The sequence below is a fragment of the Engystomops pustulosus genome, unplaced genomic scaffold, assembly GCF_040894005.1.
Source record: "Engystomops pustulosus unplaced genomic scaffold, aEngPut4.maternal MAT_SCAFFOLD_156, whole genome shotgun sequence".
NCBI classification, from domain to species: Eukaryota; Metazoa; Chordata; class Amphibia; order Anura; family Leptodactylidae; genus Engystomops; species Engystomops pustulosus.
The window spans coordinates 178,918-198,834 of record NW_027285036.1 but is presented as its reverse complement, the minus strand read 5'-3'; the positions used below and the strand labels follow the sequence as shown (position 1 = coordinate 198,834).

Sequence of the window (19,917 nt, the reverse complement as noted above, 5' to 3'; positions counted from 1 at the left end):
CCTGACATGGATAGACCACAGAGGATAACACAACGTGAATAGACCACAGGAGGAGAACACGACATGGATGGACTACAGAGGAGAACATGACATGGATGGACTACAGAGGAGAACACGACATGGATGGACTACAGAGGAGAACCTGACATGGATGGACTACAGAGGAGAACACAACGTGGATGGACCACAGAGGAGAACAGGACATGGATGGACTACAGAGGAGAACACGACATGGATGGACTACAGAGGAGAACACAACGTGGATGGACTACAGAGGAGAACACGACATGGATGGACTACAGAGGAGAACACGACATGGATGGACAACAGAGGAGAACACAACGTGGATGGACTACAGAGGAGAACACGACATGGATGGACTACAGAGGAGAACACGACATGGATGGACTACAGAGGAGAACACGACATGGATGCACCACCGAGGAGAACACAACGTGGATGGGCCACAGAGGAGAACACGACATGGATGGACTACAGAGGAAAACACGACATGGATGGACTACAAAGGAGAACACAACATGGATGGACCACAGAGGAGAACACGACATGCATGGACCACAGAGGAGAACACGACATGGATGGACTACAGAGGAGAACACGACATGGATGGACTACAGAGGAGAACACGACATGGATGGACTACAGAGGAGAACATGACATGGATGGACTACAGAGGAGAACACAACATGGATGGGCTACAGAGGAGAACACAACATGGATGGACTACAGAGGAGAACACGACATGGATGGACTACAGAGGAGAACACGACATGGATGGACCACCGAGGAGAACACAACATGGATGGACCACCGAGGAGAACACAACATGGATGGACCACCGAGGAGACCATGACATGGATAGACCACAGAGGATAACACAACATGAATAGACCACAGAGGAGAACACGACATGGATGGACTACAGAGGAAAACACGACATGGATGGACTACAAAGGAGAACACAACATGGATGGACCACAGAGGAGAACACGACATGGATGGACCACAGAGGAGAACACGACATGGATGGACTACAGAGGAGAACACGACATGGATGGACTACAGAGGAGAACACGACATGGATGGACTACAGAGGAGAACATGACATGGATGGACTACAGAGGAGAACACGACATGGATGGACTACAGAGGAGAACCTGACATGGATGGACTACAGAGGAGAACACAACGTGGATGGACCACAGAGGAGAACAGGACATGGATGGACTACAGAGGAGAACACGACATGGATGGACTACAGAGGAGAACACAACGTGGATGGACTACAGAGGAGAACACGACATGGATGGACTACAGAGGAGAACACGACATGGATGGACTACAGAGGAGAACACGACATGGATGGACCACCGAGGAGAACACAACATGGATGGACTACAGAGGAGAACACGACATGGATGGACTACAGAGGAGAACACGACATGGATGGACTACAGAGGAGAACACGACATGGATGGACTACAGAGGAGAACATGACATGGATGGACTACAGAGGAGAACACAACATGGATGGGCTACAGAGGAGAACACAACATGGATGGACTACAGAGGAGAACACGACATGGATGGACTACAGAGGAGAACACGACATGGATGGACCACCGAGGAGAACACAACATGGATGGACCACCGAGGAGAACACAACATGGATGGACCACCGAGGAGACCATGACATGGATAGACCACAGAGGATAACACAACATGAATAGACCACAGAGGAGAACACGACATGGATGGACTACAGAGGAAAACACGACATGGATGGACTACAAAGGAGAACACAACATGGATGGACCACAGAGGAGAACACGACATGGATGGACCACAGAGGAGAACACGACATGGATGGACTACAGAGGAGAACACGACATGGATGGACTACAGAGGAGAACACGACATGGATGGACTACAGAGGAGAACATGACATGGATGGACTACAGAGGAGAACACGACATGGATGGACTACAGAGGAGAACCTGACATGGATGGACTACAGAGGAGAACACAACGTGGATGGACCACAGAGGAGAACAGGACATGGATGGACTACAGAGGAGAACACGACATGGATGGACTACAGAGGAGAACACAACGTGGATGGACTACAGAGGAGAACACGACATGGATGGACTACAGAGGAGAACACGACATGGATGGACAACAGAGGAGAACACAACGTGGATGGACTACAGAGGAGAACACGACATGGATGGACTACAGAGGAGAACACGACATGGATGGACTACAGAGGAGAACACGACATGGATGGACCACCGAGGAGAACACGACATGGATGGACCACCGAGGAGAACACAACATGGATGGACCACCGAGGAGACCATGACATGGATAGACCACAGAGGATAACACAACATGAATAGACCACAGAGGAGAACACGACATGGATGGACTACAGAGGAGAACACGGCATGGATGGACCACAGAGGAGAACACGACATGGATGGACTACAGAGGAGAACACGGCATGGATGGACCACAGAGGAGAACACGCCATGGATGGACCACAGAGGAGAACACGACATGGATGGACCACCGAGGAGACCATGACATGTATAGACCACAGAGGATAACGCAACATGAATAGACCACAGAGGAGAACACGACATGGATGGACTACAGAGGAGAACACGACATGGATGGACCACAGAGGAGAACACGCCATGGATGGACTACAAAGGAGAACACGACATGGATGGACTACAGAGGAGAACACGACATGGATGGACTACAGAGGAGAATACAACATGGATGGACCACAGAGGAGAACACGACGTGGATGGACTACAGAGGAGAACACGACATGGATGGACTACAAAGGAGAACACAACATGGATGGACCACAGAGGAGAACACGACATGGATGGACTACAGAGGAAAACACGACATGGATGGACTACAAAGGAGAACACAACATGGATGGACCACAGAGGAGAACACGACATGGATGGACTACAGAGGAGAACACGACATGGATGGACTACAGAGGAGAACACGACATGGATGGACTACAGAGGAGAACACGACATGGATGGACTACAGAGGAGAACATGACATGGATGGACTACAGAGGAAAACACGACATGGATGGACTACAGAGGAGAACACAACATGGATGGACTACAGAGGAGAACACGACATGGATGGACTACAAAGGAGAACACGACATGGATGGACCACCGAGGAGAACACGACATGGATGGACCACCGAGGAGAACACAACATGGATGGACCACCGAGGAGACCATGACATGGATAGACCACAGAGGATAACACAACATGAATAGACCACAGAGGAGAACACGACATGGATGGACTACAGAGGAGAACACGGCATGGATGGACCACAGAGGAGAACACGACATGGATGGACCACAGAGGAGAACACGACATGGATGGACCACCGAGGAGACCATGACATGGATAGACCACAGAGGATAACGCAACATGAATAGACCACAGAGGAGAACACGACATGGATGGACTACAGAGGAGAACACGACATGGATGGACCACAGAGGAGAACACGCCATGGATGGACTACAAAGGAGAACACGACATGGATGGACTACAGAGGAGAACACGACATGGATGGACTACAGAGGAGAATACAACATGGATGGACCACAGAGGAGAACACGACGTGGATGGACTACAGAGGAGAACACGACGTGGATGGACCACAGAGGAGAACATGACATGGATGGACTACAAAGGAGAACACGACATGGATGGACTACAGAGGAGAATACAACATGGATGGACCACAGAGGAGAACACGACATGGATGGACTACAAAGGAGAACACGACATGGATGGACCACCGAGGAGAACACGACATGGATGGACCACCGAGGAGAACACAACATGGATGGACCACCGAGGAGACCATGACATGGATAGACCACAGAGGATAACACAACATGAATAGACCACAGAGGAGAACACGACATGGATGGACTACAGAGGAGAACACGGCATGGATGGACCACAGAGGAGAACACGACATGGATGGACCACAGAGGAGAACACGACATGGATGGACCACCGAGGAGACCATGACATGGATAGACCACAGAGGATAACGCAACATGAATAGACCACAGAGGAGAACACGACATGGATGGACTACAGAGGAGAACACGACATGGATGGACCACAGAGGAGAACACGCCATGGATGGACTACAAAGGAGAACACGACATGGATGGACTACAGAGGAGAACACGACATGGATGGACTACAGAGGAGAATACAACATGGATGGACCACAGAGGAGAACACGACGTGGATGGACTACAGAGGAGAACACGACGTGGATGGACCACAGAGGAGAACATGACATGGATGGACTACAAAGGAGAACACGACATGGATGGACTACAGAGGAGAATACAACATGGATGGACCACAGAGGAGAACACGACATGGATGGACAACAGAGGAGAACACGACATGGATGGACTACAGAGGAGAACACGACATGGATGAACTACAGAGGAGAACACGACATGGATGGACTATAGAGGAGAACACAACGTGGATAGACCACAGAGGAGAACACGACGTGGATAGATCACAGGGGAGAACACAACATGGATGGACTACAGAGGAGAACACGACATGGATGGACCACAGAGGAGAACACGACATGGATGGACTACAAAGGAGAACACGACATGGATGGACCACAGAGGAGAACACGACATGGATGGACCACAGAGGAGAACTCGACATGGATGGACCACAGAGGAGAACACGACATGGATGGACTACAGAGGAGAACACGACATGGATGGACCACAGAGGAGAACACGACATGGATGGACTACAGAGGAGAACACGACATGGATGGACCACAGAGGAGAACACGACATGGATGGACCACAGAGGAGAACACGACATGGATGGACTACAGAGGAGAACACGACATGGATGGACCACAGAGGAGAACACGACATGGATGGACCACAGAGGAGAACACGACATGGATGGACTACAGAGGAGAACACAACGTGGATAGACCACAGAGGAGAACATAACGTGGATAGATCACAGAGGAGCATGGCCGAGTCTGCTATGGATATACACTCACCGGCCACTTTATTAGGTACACCTGTCCAACTGCTCGTTAACACTTAATTTCTAATCAGCCAATCACATGGCGGCAACTCAGTGCATTTAGGCATGTAGACATGGTCAAGACAATCTCCTGCAGTTCAAACCGAGCATCAGTATGGGGATGAAAGGTGATTTGAGTGCCTTTTTACGTGGCATGGTTGTTGGTGCCAGAAGGGCTGGTCTGAGTATTTCAGAAACTGCTGATCTACTGGGATTTTCACGCACAACCATCTCTAGGGTTTACAGAGAATGGTCCGAAAAAGAAAAAACATCCAGTGAGCGACAGTTCTGTGGGCGGAAATGCCTTGTTGATGCCAGAGGTCAGAGGAGAATGGGCAGACTGGTTCGAGCTGATAGAAAGGCAACAGTGACTCAAATCGCCACCCGTTACAACCAAGGTAGGCAGAAGAGCATCTCTGAACGTACAGTACGTCGAACTTTGAGGCAGATGGGCTACAGCAGCAGAAGACCACACCGGGTGCCACTCCTTTCAGCTAAGAACAGGAAACTGAGGCTACAATTTGCACAAGCTCATCGAAATTGGACAGTAGAAGATTGGAAAAACATTGCCTGGTCTGATGAGTCTCGATTTCTGCTGCGACATTCGGATGGTAGGGTCAGAATTTGGCGTCAACAACATGAAAGCATGGATCCATCCTGCCTTGTATCAACAGTTCAGGCTGGTGGTGGTGGTGTCATGGTGTGGGGAATATTTTCTTGGCACTCTTTGGGCCCCTTGGTACCAATTGAGCATCGTTGCAACGCCACAGCCTACCTGAGTATTGTTGCTGCCCATGTCCATCCCTTTATGAGCACAATGTACCCTGTAACATCTGATGGCTACTTTCAGCAGGATAATGCGCCATGTCATAAAGCTGGAAGCATCTCAGACTGGTTTCTTGAACATGACAATGAGGTCACTGGACACAAATGGCCTCCACAGTCACCAGATCTCAATCCAATAGAACATCTTTGGGATGTGGTGGAACGGGAGATTGGCATCATGGATGTGCAGCCGACAAATCTGCGGCAACTGTGTGATGCCATCATGTCACTATGGAGCAAAATCTCTGAGGAGCTTCCAGCACCTTGTTGTATCTATGCCACAAAGAATTGAGGCAGTTCTGAAGACAAAAGGGGGTCCAACCCGTTACTAGCATGGTGGACCTAATAAAGTGGCCGGTAAGTGTATATTATATATTACCTGAACGCTCGTATGGTGGTCAGTCCCTCCACTGTCTCTGAGAAGTGTGCCAACAGGGGGAGCTGCGTACTGTCCTCCAGCTGCTGTAGGTCCCTGTTGCCATAGAGAAAACAAAGTAGCTTTAACAAGAGCTTCTAACATCCTCATAATGGTACGACCTCCGGCCTCTTGTCCTCCATATAATACTCCGACCTCCTGTCCTCCCTATAATACTCTGACCTCCTGTCCTCCTTATTATGCTCTGGCTTCTTGTCCTCCATATAATACTCTGACCTACTGTCCTCCTTATTATGCTCCAGCCTCTTGTCCTCCTTATTATGCTCCGGCCTCTTGTCCTCCATATAATACTCCGACCTCCTGTCCTCCATATTATGCTCTGGCCTCTTGTCCTCCGTATAATACTCTGTCCTCCTGTCCTTCATATAATACTCTGACCTCCTGTCCTCCTTATTATGCTCTGGCCTCTTGTCCTCCTTATTATGCTCTGGCCTCCTGTCCTCCTTATTATGCTCCGACCTCCTATACTCCCTTTAATACTCTGACCTCCTGTCCTCTTTATTATGCTCTGGCCTCCTGTCCTCCATATAATACTCCGACCTCCTGTCCTCCCTATAATACTCTGACTTTCTGTCCTCCCTATAATACTCCAACCTCCTGTCCTCCCTATAATACTCTGACCTCCTGTCCTCCTTATTATGCTCTGGCCTCTTGTCCTCCATATAATACTTTGACCTCTTGTCCTCCCTATAATACTCTAACCTCCTGTCCTCCTTACTATGCTCTGGCCTCTTGTCCTCCCTATAATACTCTGGCCTCTTGTCCTCCATATAATACTCTGTCCTCCTGTCCTTATTATGCTCCGGCTTCTTGTCCACCATATAATACTATGACCTCTTGTCCTCCCTATAATACTCTAACCTCCTGTCCTCCTTACTATGCTCTGGCCTCTTGTCCTCCCTATAATACTCTGGCCTTTTGTCCTCCATATAATACTCTGTCCTCCTGTCCTTATTATGCTCCGGCTTCTTGTCCACCATATAATACTATGACCTCCTGTCCTCCTTATTATGCTCCGGCCTCTTGTCCTCCCTATAATACTCTGGCCTCCTGTATAACACCTTTTCTAGCTGTTCTATGGAAGTGGTTACTGTGGTGGGGGCTGTGGTGCCTCTGTCTGGGACAGGTATGTACAATAATGTATAGAATGTTCTGGATGGACACAGCTGGAGGCAGCGGCCTGTATGTACATGTCTGACCCTACATATCAGCAGGGGGTCACTAATATGAAGGTGGGAGTGGTGGTTTCAGTGGTGGGGGAGAGGTCTCAGCATTGGGAGGGGGGTGGCAGTCTCAGTGGTGGCGGAGAGGTCTCAGCGGTGGGGGAGAGGTCTCAGCATTTGGGGGTGGGGGGGGAGGGTCGGTGGTCTCAGTTCTAGCAGTAATGAGTCTTTACATTCCAAGTTTTATCCTCTCTATAATCCAAGGATCTCCGGCATTAACCCCTGCACCACCCTCCCCCTAGTGTGACAGAACTGCCGAGCTGACCGACCCTGTCACATGTGACCCCAGTCATACAGGAGGGTGGTCTGAGGTGGAGGAGTTGTGTACATGCCTCTACAATGAGGACAAGACGCCAGGAAACCTCAGCGTAAACAGACGAAACAAACAGTAAACATCCAGAAAATTCCCTTTAAAGGAGAAGTTGGAGGCACCAGCACCACGGCCTCCACAAGAGCAAGAGGAAACTGGAGGACACCCCAACAACATCTGCCGCAGTGACTGTCCCTTATCCCCCACAGCCATGCGAGGCCATGTCCACCCCACCAGCCATGTCAGGCCATGTCCACCCCACCAGCTACATCAGGCTATGTCCGCCCCACCAGTGAGACCATGTTTACCCCACCAGCCATGCGAGGCCATGTCCACCCCCACCAGCCATGTCAGGCCATGTCCACCCCACCAGGCACGTCAGGCCATGTCCACCCCACCAGGCACGTCAGGCCATGTCCACCCCACCAGGCACGTCAGGCCATGTCCACCCCACCAGCCACATTGGGCCATGTCCACCCCCACTAGCCATTTCAGGCCATGTCCACCCCACCAGCCACATCAGGCCATGTCCACCCCACCAGCCATGTCAGGCCATGTCCACCCCACCAGCCACATCAGGCCATGTCCACCCCCACCAGCCATGTCAGGCCATGTCCACCCCCACCAGCCATGTCAGGCCATGTCCACCCCACCAGGCACGTCAGGCCATGTCCACCCCACCAGCCACATCAGGCCATGTCCACCCCCAGCAGCCATGTCAGGCCATGTCCACCCCCACCAGCTACGTCAGGCCATGTCCCCCCCCACCAGCCCCCATGTCAGGCCATGTCCACCCCCACCAGCCATGTCAGGCCATGTCCACCCCACCAGGCACGTCAGGCCATGTCCACCCCACCAGTCACATCAGGCCATGTCCACCCCTACCAACCATGTCAGGCCATATCCACCCCACCAGGCACGTCAGGCCGTGTCCACCCCACCAGCCACATCAGGCCATGTTCACCCCACCAGCCACATCAGGCCATGTCCACCCCCACCAGCCATGTCAGGCCATGTCCACCCCACCAGGCACGTCAGGCCATGTCCACCCCACCAGCCATGTCAGGCCATGTCCACCCCCACCAGCCACATCAGGCCATGTCCCCCCCCCCCCACCAGCCCCCATGTCAGGCCATGTCCACCCCCACCAGCCATGTCAGGCCATGTCCACCCCACCAGCCACATTAGGCCATGTCCACCCCTACCAACCATGTCAGGCCATGTCCACCCCACCAGGCACGTCAGGCCATGTCCACCCCACCAGCCACATCAGGCCATGTCCACCCCACCAGCCACATCAGGCCATGTCCACCCCAGCAGCCATGTCAGGCCATGTCCACCCCACCAGCCATGTCAGGCCATGTCCACCCCACCAGCCATGTCAGGCCATGTCCACCCCACAAGCTACATAAGGCCATGTCCACCCCACCAGTGAGACCATGTTTACGCCACCAGGCACATCAGGCCATGTCCACCCCACAAGCCACGTCAGGCCATGTCCACCCCACCAGCCACATCAGGCCATGTCCAACCCGCAGCCATGTCATGTCAGCCCTACCAGCCACGTGAGGCCATGTCCACCCCACCAGCCACGTGAGGCCATGTCCACCAGCCCTGCCAGGCCATGTCCACCCCGCCAGCCATGCCAGGCGCTCCCCCATAGTAATATGCTGCTGTATAACTTCATGGCGGTGTATAATTCTTATATAATGAGTACCTGGCAGCCACACGGAAATGCTTCTGGATAAAGTAGCAGGTGATGACGAGAGGGACCAAGGAGATGAGGAAGATGGGGGTGACGTAGGAGATGACGGCCAGCGCGGACACACACAGCAGGGTGGAGCGGCTCAGACATTCCAGGGTGGCCGGGATGTGCTGCCGGAGAACAGAGAACGTTATACAGGAAATGTCACGTGTGGCCCCAAACACAGACCTGCTGAGGGCCCTGAGGATTTGTGGCCTCACTTGTACCCTCACACTTCCTACACGAGAGCAGCGTCTAGAGCCTTACATCCATCTGGGCCTCATAAGTCGGGGGCCACTCCATCCTACCTGATCTATTGTGTTGAAATCTGCAGAGAATCGGTTCAGGATGCTGCCCAATGGCGTCGTCTCAAAGAACCTGCAGAGAAAAAGGAGAAGACAAGTGACTTGTGTAGCATCTTCATTACTCCCAGAGCCTTCTGATGCCTCATAGTCGCCCCCCTAGCAGACAAGAAACCTCCTGGAGCCTTCTACCTCACATACTCAACCTCCTGGAGCCTTCTCCCTCTCACACTCAACCTCCTGGAGCCTTCTCATACTCAAACTCCTGGAGCCTTTTCTCTCTCACACCCAACCTCCTGGAGCCTTCTCATACTCAACCTCCTGGAGCCTTCTCCCTCTCACACTCAAACTCCTGGAGCCTCCTACCTCACATACTCAACCTCCTGGAGCCTTCTCACTCACACACATTGCCTCATGTAGCTACTTCATTACTCAACCTCCTGAACCTTCTCCTACCAGACACTACACCTCCTGCTGCCCCTTCCCTCACACATACTCAACCTCCTGGAGCCTCCTACCTCACATCCTCAACCTCTCACAGTCTTCTGCCTCTCACACTCAACCTCCTGGAGCCTTCTCCCTCTCACACTCAACCTCTCACAGTCTTCTACCTCTCACACTCAACCTCTCACAGTCTTCTCCGTCTCACAATCAACCTCTCACAGTCTTCTCCCTCTCACACTGAACCTCTCACAGTCTTCTCTCTCTCACACTGAACCTCTCACAGTCTTCTCCCTCTCACACTCAACCTCATGGGTGCCAGGATTACGGCATTCAGAAGACTGTTGTGCAGCTTCTTGGCCACTCGCAGCCCAGTCCATTCCACAGCAATGGAGGTGGCGAGGCACATGATGATGGCCAGACAGGACAGGACACTGAACACCATGGAGTATGGAGAGTGGTCAAAGCCGCAGTTCTGTGGGGAGAGGATGGGAGTTATAGTTCAGACCCATCTGCATGTAGAGGTACAGAATGAAGAACACATGAACCCCACGTGTAGCAGATATCCATTGGGTTCCTTTATCTTAGGATTCACCTGCGTCGTGCAGCCCGAAGATGATGTATTGGAAATGGTGTCTGACGTCCACTTTGCCAGCCAGAGGTCAATGGCGACCATGAGCGAGTGCTTGAGGAGCTGTGAGAAGACCAGGACCGGCAGGAGCAGGATCCCAGCCGAGCTCAAGTACTTGCCACACGCTCTCCATGGCATCTTCGCACGCTGGTGCAGGACAGAGGACAAGTTGTCATCATCATCATCGCTGTCTGTGATTTCTTCTGTAGGGAATATGATTGACACCACAAAACATTACAAGACGGAGTGACACGACACCAACAATAGGGACCAGGGAACAACATTTCATAGGCCATAGAGTCTACGGGAGAACCGAGGAAGGAGGAAGGATCCCACATGAACGTCCAGGGAGACCACATGGAGACCAAAGAGTCCAGGGAGGAAGGATCCCACATGAAGGTCCAGGGAGACCACATGGAGACCATAGAGTCCAGGGAGGAAGGATCCTACATGAAGGTCCAGGGAGACCACAGAGCCCAGAGAGGAAGGATCCCACATGAAGGTCCAGGGAGACCACATGGGGACCAAAGAGTCCAGGGAGGAAGGATCCCACATGAAAGTCCAGGGAGACCACATGGAGACCAAAGAGTCCAGGGAGGAAGGATCCCACATGAAGGTCCAGGGAGACCACATGGAGACCATAGAGTCCAGGGAGGAAGGATCCTACATGAAGGTCCAGGGAGACCACAGAGCCCAGAGAGGAAGGATCCCACATGAAGGTCCAGGGAGACCACGTGGGGACCACAGAGTCCAGGGAGGAGGGATCCCACATGAAGGTCCAGGGAGACCACATGGAGACCATAGAGCCCAGAGAGGAAGGATCTAACATTAAGGACCAGGGAGACCACATGGAGACCACAGAGTCCAGGGAGGAAGGATCCCACATGAATGTCTAGGGAGACCACATGGAGACCACAGAGTCCAGGGAGGAAGGATCCCACATGAAGGTCCAGGGAGACCACATGGGGACCACAGAGTCCAGGGAGGAAGAATCCCGCATGAAGGTCCAGGGAGACCACATGGAGACCACATAGTCCAGGGAGGAAGGATCCAACATGAACGTCCAGGGAGACCACATGGAGACCATAGAGTCCAGGGAGGAAGGATCCCACATGAAGGTCCAGGGAGACCACATGGGGCACATGGGGACCACAGAGTCCAGGGAGGAAGAATCCTGCATGAAGGTCCAGGGAGACCACATGGAGACCACAGAGTCCAGGGAGGAGGGATCCCACATGAAGGTCCAGGGAGACCACATGGAGACCATAGAGCCCAGAGAGGAAGGATCTAACATTAAGGACCAGGGAGACCACATGGAGACCACAGAGTCCAGGGAGGAAGGATCCCACATGAATGTCTAGGGAGACCACATGGAGACCACAGAGTCCAGGGAGGAAGGATCCCACATGAAGGTCCAGGGAGACCACATGGGGACCACAGAGTCCAGGGAGGAAGAATCCCGCATGAAGGTCCAGGGAGACCACATGGAGACCACATAGTCCAGGGAGGAAGGATCCCACATGAACGTCCAGGGAGACCACATGGAGACCATAGAGCCCAGAGAGGAAGGATCCTACATGAAGGTCCAGGGAGACCACATGGAGACCATAGAGCCCAGAGAGGAAGGATCTAACATTAAGGACCAGGGAGACCACATAGGGACCACAGAGTCCAGCGATGTTGGCACTCACATGAAGGTCCAGAGAGCCCATTTGTGGACCAGAGTCCAAAGATGAAGGATCTCACTTGAGGGACCTGGGAAGTCCATGGGTTGGTGATGATCTCTTACCCATGTCCATGTATCCTCACTAGTAACACCGGACAAGACCTTCTTACTCACCTTCATCTTCCTCATCATCCCCCAGCAGTGTCTCTCGGGAGTACACCGGTCTCTTGATGTTTTTCCTCTCCACCGGGTTCTTCCTCTCTGTGATTTCCTGCACCAAATATGTAGAGTTATTCATGGCAGGACAGAAGGACTTGGGTGTCCATGATGCTGTGGACAATGGACGTGTCGCACCTTCTCCAGCTCCTGGTCCTGCCGGTTCATCAGCGTCTTCCAGTGCTCGTACAGCTCAGGGTCTGAGTTCTGGATATCTTTCAGGGTTCCTTCTCGCTGGATTGTCCCGTCCTTCATGGCGATAATCTGAAGAAAGACAGAAACTCAGAAGAAGATTGAAGACATCTAATCCACTGATGTGGAACTACGGACACAGCTCCACCCCTTGTCCAGGCTCCTCCCCCCTGTATATAAGGACATTCTGTTCCATGCTTCTATGATGGTCAGAGCTGCAGGGTAAAGCATGGGGGCAGCACATGCTGCGGGGTCTGAGGCTGGTTAGTAAGGTGGTGGCGCCCCTTACCCAGTCAGCGTGCGGCAGGTACTGCAGCTTGTGTGTCACCAGGACGGTGGTCGTCTTGTTGTCTCTCAGCATCTTGAGGATCCCGTCCTGCATGAGGTGGTCACTGAGGTGAATGTCCAACGCAGAGAACGGGTCGTCCTGCAGAAGAAGACATCACTGCTGGATGTCCATTACACAACACAACAAACCCTCAGCTGTGGAAAGTCGTCTCACCAGGAACACAACGCTGGTCTGCTGATACAGGGCCCGGGCCACACTGATGCGCTGACGCTGCCCCCCAGACAGGTTAATCCCCTGAAAGACAAGAGGGAGGAGTCACAGAGAGGAAAGGCAGCCCCAGCTTTACTACTACTCCCAGCAGCACTACTCCCAGCAGCACTACTACTCCCCGCACCACTACTACTCCCAGCAGCAATAACCTACGTGTACCCTAGGTGGCGGCGGTGTCACTTACCCTCTCTCCGATCTGCGTCTGGTCTCCGTGGGGCAGGATGTCAATGTCCGGCTGCAGGGAACAGGCGTCAATCACTGCCTTGTACCTGGGGTACACGACACATCAAAGGGTTAATGGACCAGCCAGACAACAAGTATATATTAGGGGACGTTACAGATCCACTACTTTTACAGTACATAACCAGCTCCCGGGTACTACTCTCCACATATCCACTACTTTTACAGTACAGAACCAGCTCCTGGGGCAGTACAGTCCACATATCCACTACTCTTACAGTACAGAACCAGCTCCCGGGGCAGTACACTCCACAGATCCACTATTCTTACAGTACAGAACCAGCTCCCGGGGTACTACTCTCCACATATCCACTACTCTCACAGTACAGAACCAGCTCCTGGGCCAGTACACACCACAGATCCACTATTCTTACAGTACAGAACCAGCTCCCGGGGCAGTACACTCCACAGATCCACTACTCTAACAGTACAGAACCAGCTCTTGGGGCAGTACACTCCACAGATTCACTACTCTTACAGTACAGAACCAGCTCCCGGGGCAGTACACTCCACAGATCCACTACTCTTACAGTACAGAACCAGCTCCTGGGGCAGTACACTCCACAGATCCACTACTCTTACAGTACAGAACCAGCTCCTGGAGCAGTACACTCCACAGATCCACTACTCTTACAGTACAGAACCAGCTCCCGGGGCAGTACACTCCACAGATCCACTACTCTTACAGTACAGAACCAGCTCCTGGGGCAGTACACTCCACAGATCCATACCTCCCAACATTTGTGAAAGGGAAAGAGGGACAATCCCCCTAAGCCACACCCCCAATCACTCCCTGGCCACGCCCCAAATTTTAGCCATATTATAATAATAAAAATCATATCAATAAAAAAAAAAATTATCCTCATTGGGATTTGTACCCAGAACCTGCAGTGTCCATGTATAATAATGTCACAGTGCCTCAAACAACTGAGCTATGACCTCTGTGATTATCTAGGTGCAGAATTTTGGTAACTAAGAACTATGACTACTGTGACACAGATTTAATGCTTTGGTATATAGAGAGGGATCTTCTTAGAAATTATTGTAATTATTGAGACTATTATTATTATTATGGAGATTATTATTATTATTATTATTATTAAGATGATTATTATTATTTTTACTATTATTATTATTTTACTATTATTAATAATCATCTCCATAATAATAAAAATAATAAAATTTATAATAATAATTGTCTCAATAATTACAATAATAATCTCTGAGAAGATCCCTCTCTATATATCAGTGCATTAGTCTGTGTCACAGTGTAACAGTGGCAGATAACATGTCTTAGTTACCAGAAATTCTCAGCTCTGTATCACTGGGCTTATAGCTCAGTTAGTTACGGCTCCTGTCTGCAGTGCAGAGGGTCCCAGGTTTGAATCTCAGCCTGGGCAAAACTTTATGTAATTTAATTAAATAAAGAGCTTGTGTCTGGGGAAGCCCTGGAGACCATATATGGACAGATGGTGATCTGACCTGATGACGTGGTCCCTGCTCTCCGCTAACCCGACACTTCTCTGAAAAGGATTCCCTCCCGATGTCTGTAGAAGCCATTCTTTACTATCAGTTCTGGATTTCAAAGTATTTACTATGGGGACACAGCGGGACCTGGGGAGAAAATCCGTGCCAATCTCATAGCTGCCCGTGACACGGGGCAGAGGTAAGAAAAACGGGACTTTCCCGGCAAAATCGGGACGGTTGGGAGCTATGACAGATCCACTACTCTTACAGTACAGAACCAGCTCCGGACACTACACAGATCCATTACTCTTACAGTACAGAACCAGCTCCTGGGGACACCTTACTTCTGCTTATTGAAGGGACTCTCAAACGTGATGTTTTCTTCTACAGTGGCATTGAGGAGCCACGGCTTCTGTGAGGCGTAGGCCACGGCGCCCCTCCTCCTGAAATACAGAGCACAGGAGTCACAATGACCAGGCGCCACATTCATGAAGACCCTGCACCAGAGAGAGGACACTGCACATGCAGGGGGTGCCACATTCATGAAGACCCTGCATCGGAGAGAGGACACTGCACATGCAGGGGGCACCACATTCATGAAGACTCTGCACCGGAGAGAGGACACTGCACATGCAGGGGGCGCCACATTCATGAAGACCCTGCACCGGAGAGAGGACACTGCACATGCAGGGGGCGCCACATTCATGAAGACCCTGCATCGGAGGGAGGACACTGCACATGCAGGGGGCGCCACATTCATGAAGATTCTGCACCGGAGAGAGGACACTGCACATGCAGGGGGCGCCACATTCATGAAGACCCTGCACCAGAGAGAGGACACTGCACATGCAGGGGGCGCCACATTCATGAAGCCTCTGCACCGGAGAGAGGACACTGCACATTCAGGGGGCGCCACATTCATGAAGACTCTGCACCGGAGAGAGGCCACTGCACATGCAGGGGGCTCCACATTCATGAAGACCCTGCACCAGAGAGAGGACACTGCACATGCAGGGGGCACAACATTCATGAAGACTCTGCACCGGAGAGAGGATACTGTACATGCAGGGGGCGCCACATTCATGAAGACTCTGCACCAGAGAGAGGACACTGCACATGCAGGGGGCGCCACATTCATGAAGACTCTGCACCGGAGAGAGGACACTGCACATGCAGGGCGCGCCACATTCATGAAGACCCTGCACCGGAGAGAGGACACTGCACATGCAGGGGGTGCCACATTCATGAAGACCCTGCACCAGAGAGAGGACACTGCACATGCAGGGGGCGCCACATTCATGAAGTCCCTGCACCGGAGAGAGGACACTGCACATGCAGAGGGTGCCAGATTCATGAAGACCCTGCACTGAAGAGAGGACACTGCACATGCAGGGGGGCGCCACATTCATGAAGACCCTGCATCGGAGAGAGGACACTGCACATGCAGGGGGCGCCACATTCATGAAGACTGCACTGGAGAGAGGACACTGCACATTCAGGGGGCGCCACATTCATGAAGACTCTGCACCGGAAAGAGGACACTGCACATGCAGGGGGCGCCACATTCATGAAGACTGCACTGGAGAGAGGACACTGCACATTCAGGGGGCGCCACATTCATGAAGACTCTGCACCGGAGAGAGGACACTGCACATGCAGAGGGTGCCACATTTATAAAGACCGTGCACCGGAGAGAGGACACTGCACATGCAGGGGACGCCACATTTATAAAGACCGTGCACCGGAGAGAGGACACTGCACATGCAGGGGGCGCCACATTCATAAAGACCCGGCACCGGAGAGAGGACACTGCACATGCAGGGGGCGCCACATTCATGCAGGGGGCACAGAAGGTATTCAGACCCCTTTACATTTTTCACTCTCAGTCAGATAATCGATGGTGCGGCCCCTGTAGGTTTATTATTTGGTTTGGGGTCTTAGTTACGAGACGTTACAGACCACTGCGCCGGACGCTACGCGATGCAGGACGGTGCACGGAGACGTCGTAGGATCCTGGTTATCGGCTGTAGACGGCTCCTTCCTCCGCGAGCGCCCAATTGAAAGACGCCACCATCTGCAGCCGGACAACGGGCGGAGCCATAAACAAGTCCTCCTCCACACATGGGACCAACCAACATGGCGGCTGAAGAGCGACGTGGACACTGAAGCAGAACCTTCAAGTCCGAGGGTTTGGGTCCTGCAGATGGTCTTTACGTCTCCAGTGTCAATGGTTTATTATCCAGGTGTTTGCTGCTCCATTGTATTATCCTATTGTTATCTGTAAGCGAGGACCCTGCCCCCAGTATATAGCCTGCAGCCCCCTAGTATATATCCAGGAGCCCTCTAGTATATAGCCAGCAGCCCCCTAGTATAAAGCCAGCTGTGCCCTAGTATATAGCCTGCAGCCACTGCACCCCAGTATACATCCTGCCAGCCCTCCAGTATAAAGCCAGCAGCCCCTGCACCCATTATATAGCCAGTGCAAGCCCCCTAGTATATAGCCAGCAGCCCCCTAGTATATAGCCAGCTGTGCCCTAGTATATAGGCAACCCCTGCCCCCTAGTATATTGCCATCAGCCCCTAGTATATAGCCAGTGTTTGCCCAACAGTATATAGCCAGCCCCTGCCCCCTAGTATATAGCCAGTGCCTGCCCAACAGTATATAGCCAGCACCTGTCCCCTAGTATATTGCCAGCAGCCCCCAAGTATATAACCATCAGCCCCCTACTATAAAGCCAGCCCCTGCCACCTAGTATATAGGCGGTGCCTGCCTCTTAGTATATAGCCAGAAGCCCCCTAGTATATAACCAGCAACCCTCTAGTATCTAGCCAGCCCCTGACCCCTAGTATCTAGCCGGCCCCTGATCCCTAGTATCTAGCCGGTCCCTGACCCCTTGTATACAGCCAGCGCCAGCCTCCTAGTATATAACCAGCTCCTGCCCCTAGTATATAGCCAGCGTCTGCCCCCAGTATATAGCCAGCGTCCGCCCCCTAGTATATAGCCAGCGTCCGCCCCCTAGTATATAGCCAGCGTCCGCCCCCTAGTATATAGCCAGCGTCTGCCCCCTAGTATATAGCCAGCGTCTTCCCCTTAGTATATAGTCAGCAGCACCCTAATATATAGCCAGCACCTGCCCCTTAGTATATAGCCAGCAACTTCCCATTAGTATATAGCCAGTGCCTGCCACTTAGTATATAGCCAGCAGCCCCCATGTAAACTGCAAACCCCTGCCCCCTAGTATATAGGCAGTGCTTGCCCCTTAGTATATAGCCAGCATCCCGTAGTCTATTGCCAGCAGCCCCATAGTCTATTACCAGCAGCCCCCAGTATATAGCCAGCGCCTGCCCCCTAGTATATAGCCAGCTCCTGCCCCCTAGTATAAAGCCAGCAACGCCATAGTATATAGCGAGTGTCAGCCCCCTAGTATATAGCCAGCAGCCCCCTAGTATATAGCCAGCTCCTGCCCCCTAGTATATAGCTAGTGTCTGCCCCCTAGTATATAGATAGCCCATGCCCCCTAGTATATAGACAGCCCCTGCCCCCTAGTATAAAGCCAGCAACGCCATAGTATATAGCGAGTGTCAGCCCCTTAGTATATAACCAGCTCCTGCCCCCTAGTATATAGCCAGCCCCTGCCCCCTAGTATATAGTCAGCAGCCCCTAGTATATAGCTAGTGACTGCCCCTTAGTATATAGCCAGTAGCCCCCTAGTATATAGCTAATGCCTGCCCCGTAGTATATAGCCAGCAGCCCCCTAGTATATAGCCAGCCAGCAAACCCTAGTATATAACCAGCAGTACCCTACTATATAGCCAGTGCCTTCCCCCTAGTATATAGCCAGTGTCTGCCTCCTAGGATATAGCCAGCCCCTGCCCTCTAGGATACAGCCAGCCCCTGCCCCCTAGGATATAGCCAGCAGCGCCCTAATATATAGCCAGCGCCTGCCCCCTAGTATATAGCCAGCACCTGCTCCCTAGGATATAGCCAGCTCCTGCCCCCTAGAATATAGCCAGCCCCTGCCCCCTAGTATATAGCCAGCCCCTGACCCCTAGTATATAGCCAGCCCCTGACCCCTAGTATATAGCCAGTGCTTGCCCCTCAGTATATAACCAGCAGCCCCCTGCCCCGGATATGCCCGGCCTTTTGAAAAAAACAAAACTCTGTACTCACTTTTCAGACGCCCCTCGCAGCTTCTCTTCTGTCTTCTGATTCTACGGGTCCCCTTAGTATATAGCCAGCTCCTTCCCCCTAGTATATAGGCAGCCCCTGCCCCCTAGTATATAGCCAGCCCCTGCCCCCTAGTATATAGCCAGCCCCTGCCCCCTAGTATATAGCCAGCTCCTGCCCCCCTAGTACATAGCCAGCTCCTGCCCCCCTAGTACATAGCCAGTTCCTGCCCCCTAGTACATAGCCAGCCCCTGCCCTTAGTATATAGCCAGCAGCCCCCTAGTATATAGCTAGTGCCAGCCCCTGTCCCCTAATA

At 52.2% G+C, this 19,917-nt stretch overlaps 1 protein-coding gene across 1 annotated transcript in view; it reads right to left on the bottom strand.

The window, feature by feature from the left end:
- The window catches only part of LOC140108608 (ATP-binding cassette sub-family C member 8-like), a 112,974-nt gene that overhangs the window by 17,383 nt on the left and 75,674 nt on the right, over positions 1-19,917 (bottom strand). Inside the window, 11 exon segments of the mRNA XM_072131860.1 lie at positions 6,386-6,478; positions 9,693-9,850; positions 10,028-10,097; positions 10,771-10,937; positions 11,058-11,296; positions 12,934-13,030; positions 13,114-13,239; positions 13,457-13,594; positions 13,670-13,750; positions 13,911-13,995; positions 15,778-15,876. Coding sequence (XP_071987961.1) covers positions 6,386-6,478; positions 9,693-9,850; positions 10,028-10,097; positions 10,771-10,937; positions 11,058-11,296; positions 12,934-13,030; positions 13,114-13,239; positions 13,457-13,594; positions 13,670-13,750; positions 13,911-13,995; positions 15,778-15,876 — 1,353 coding nt within the window.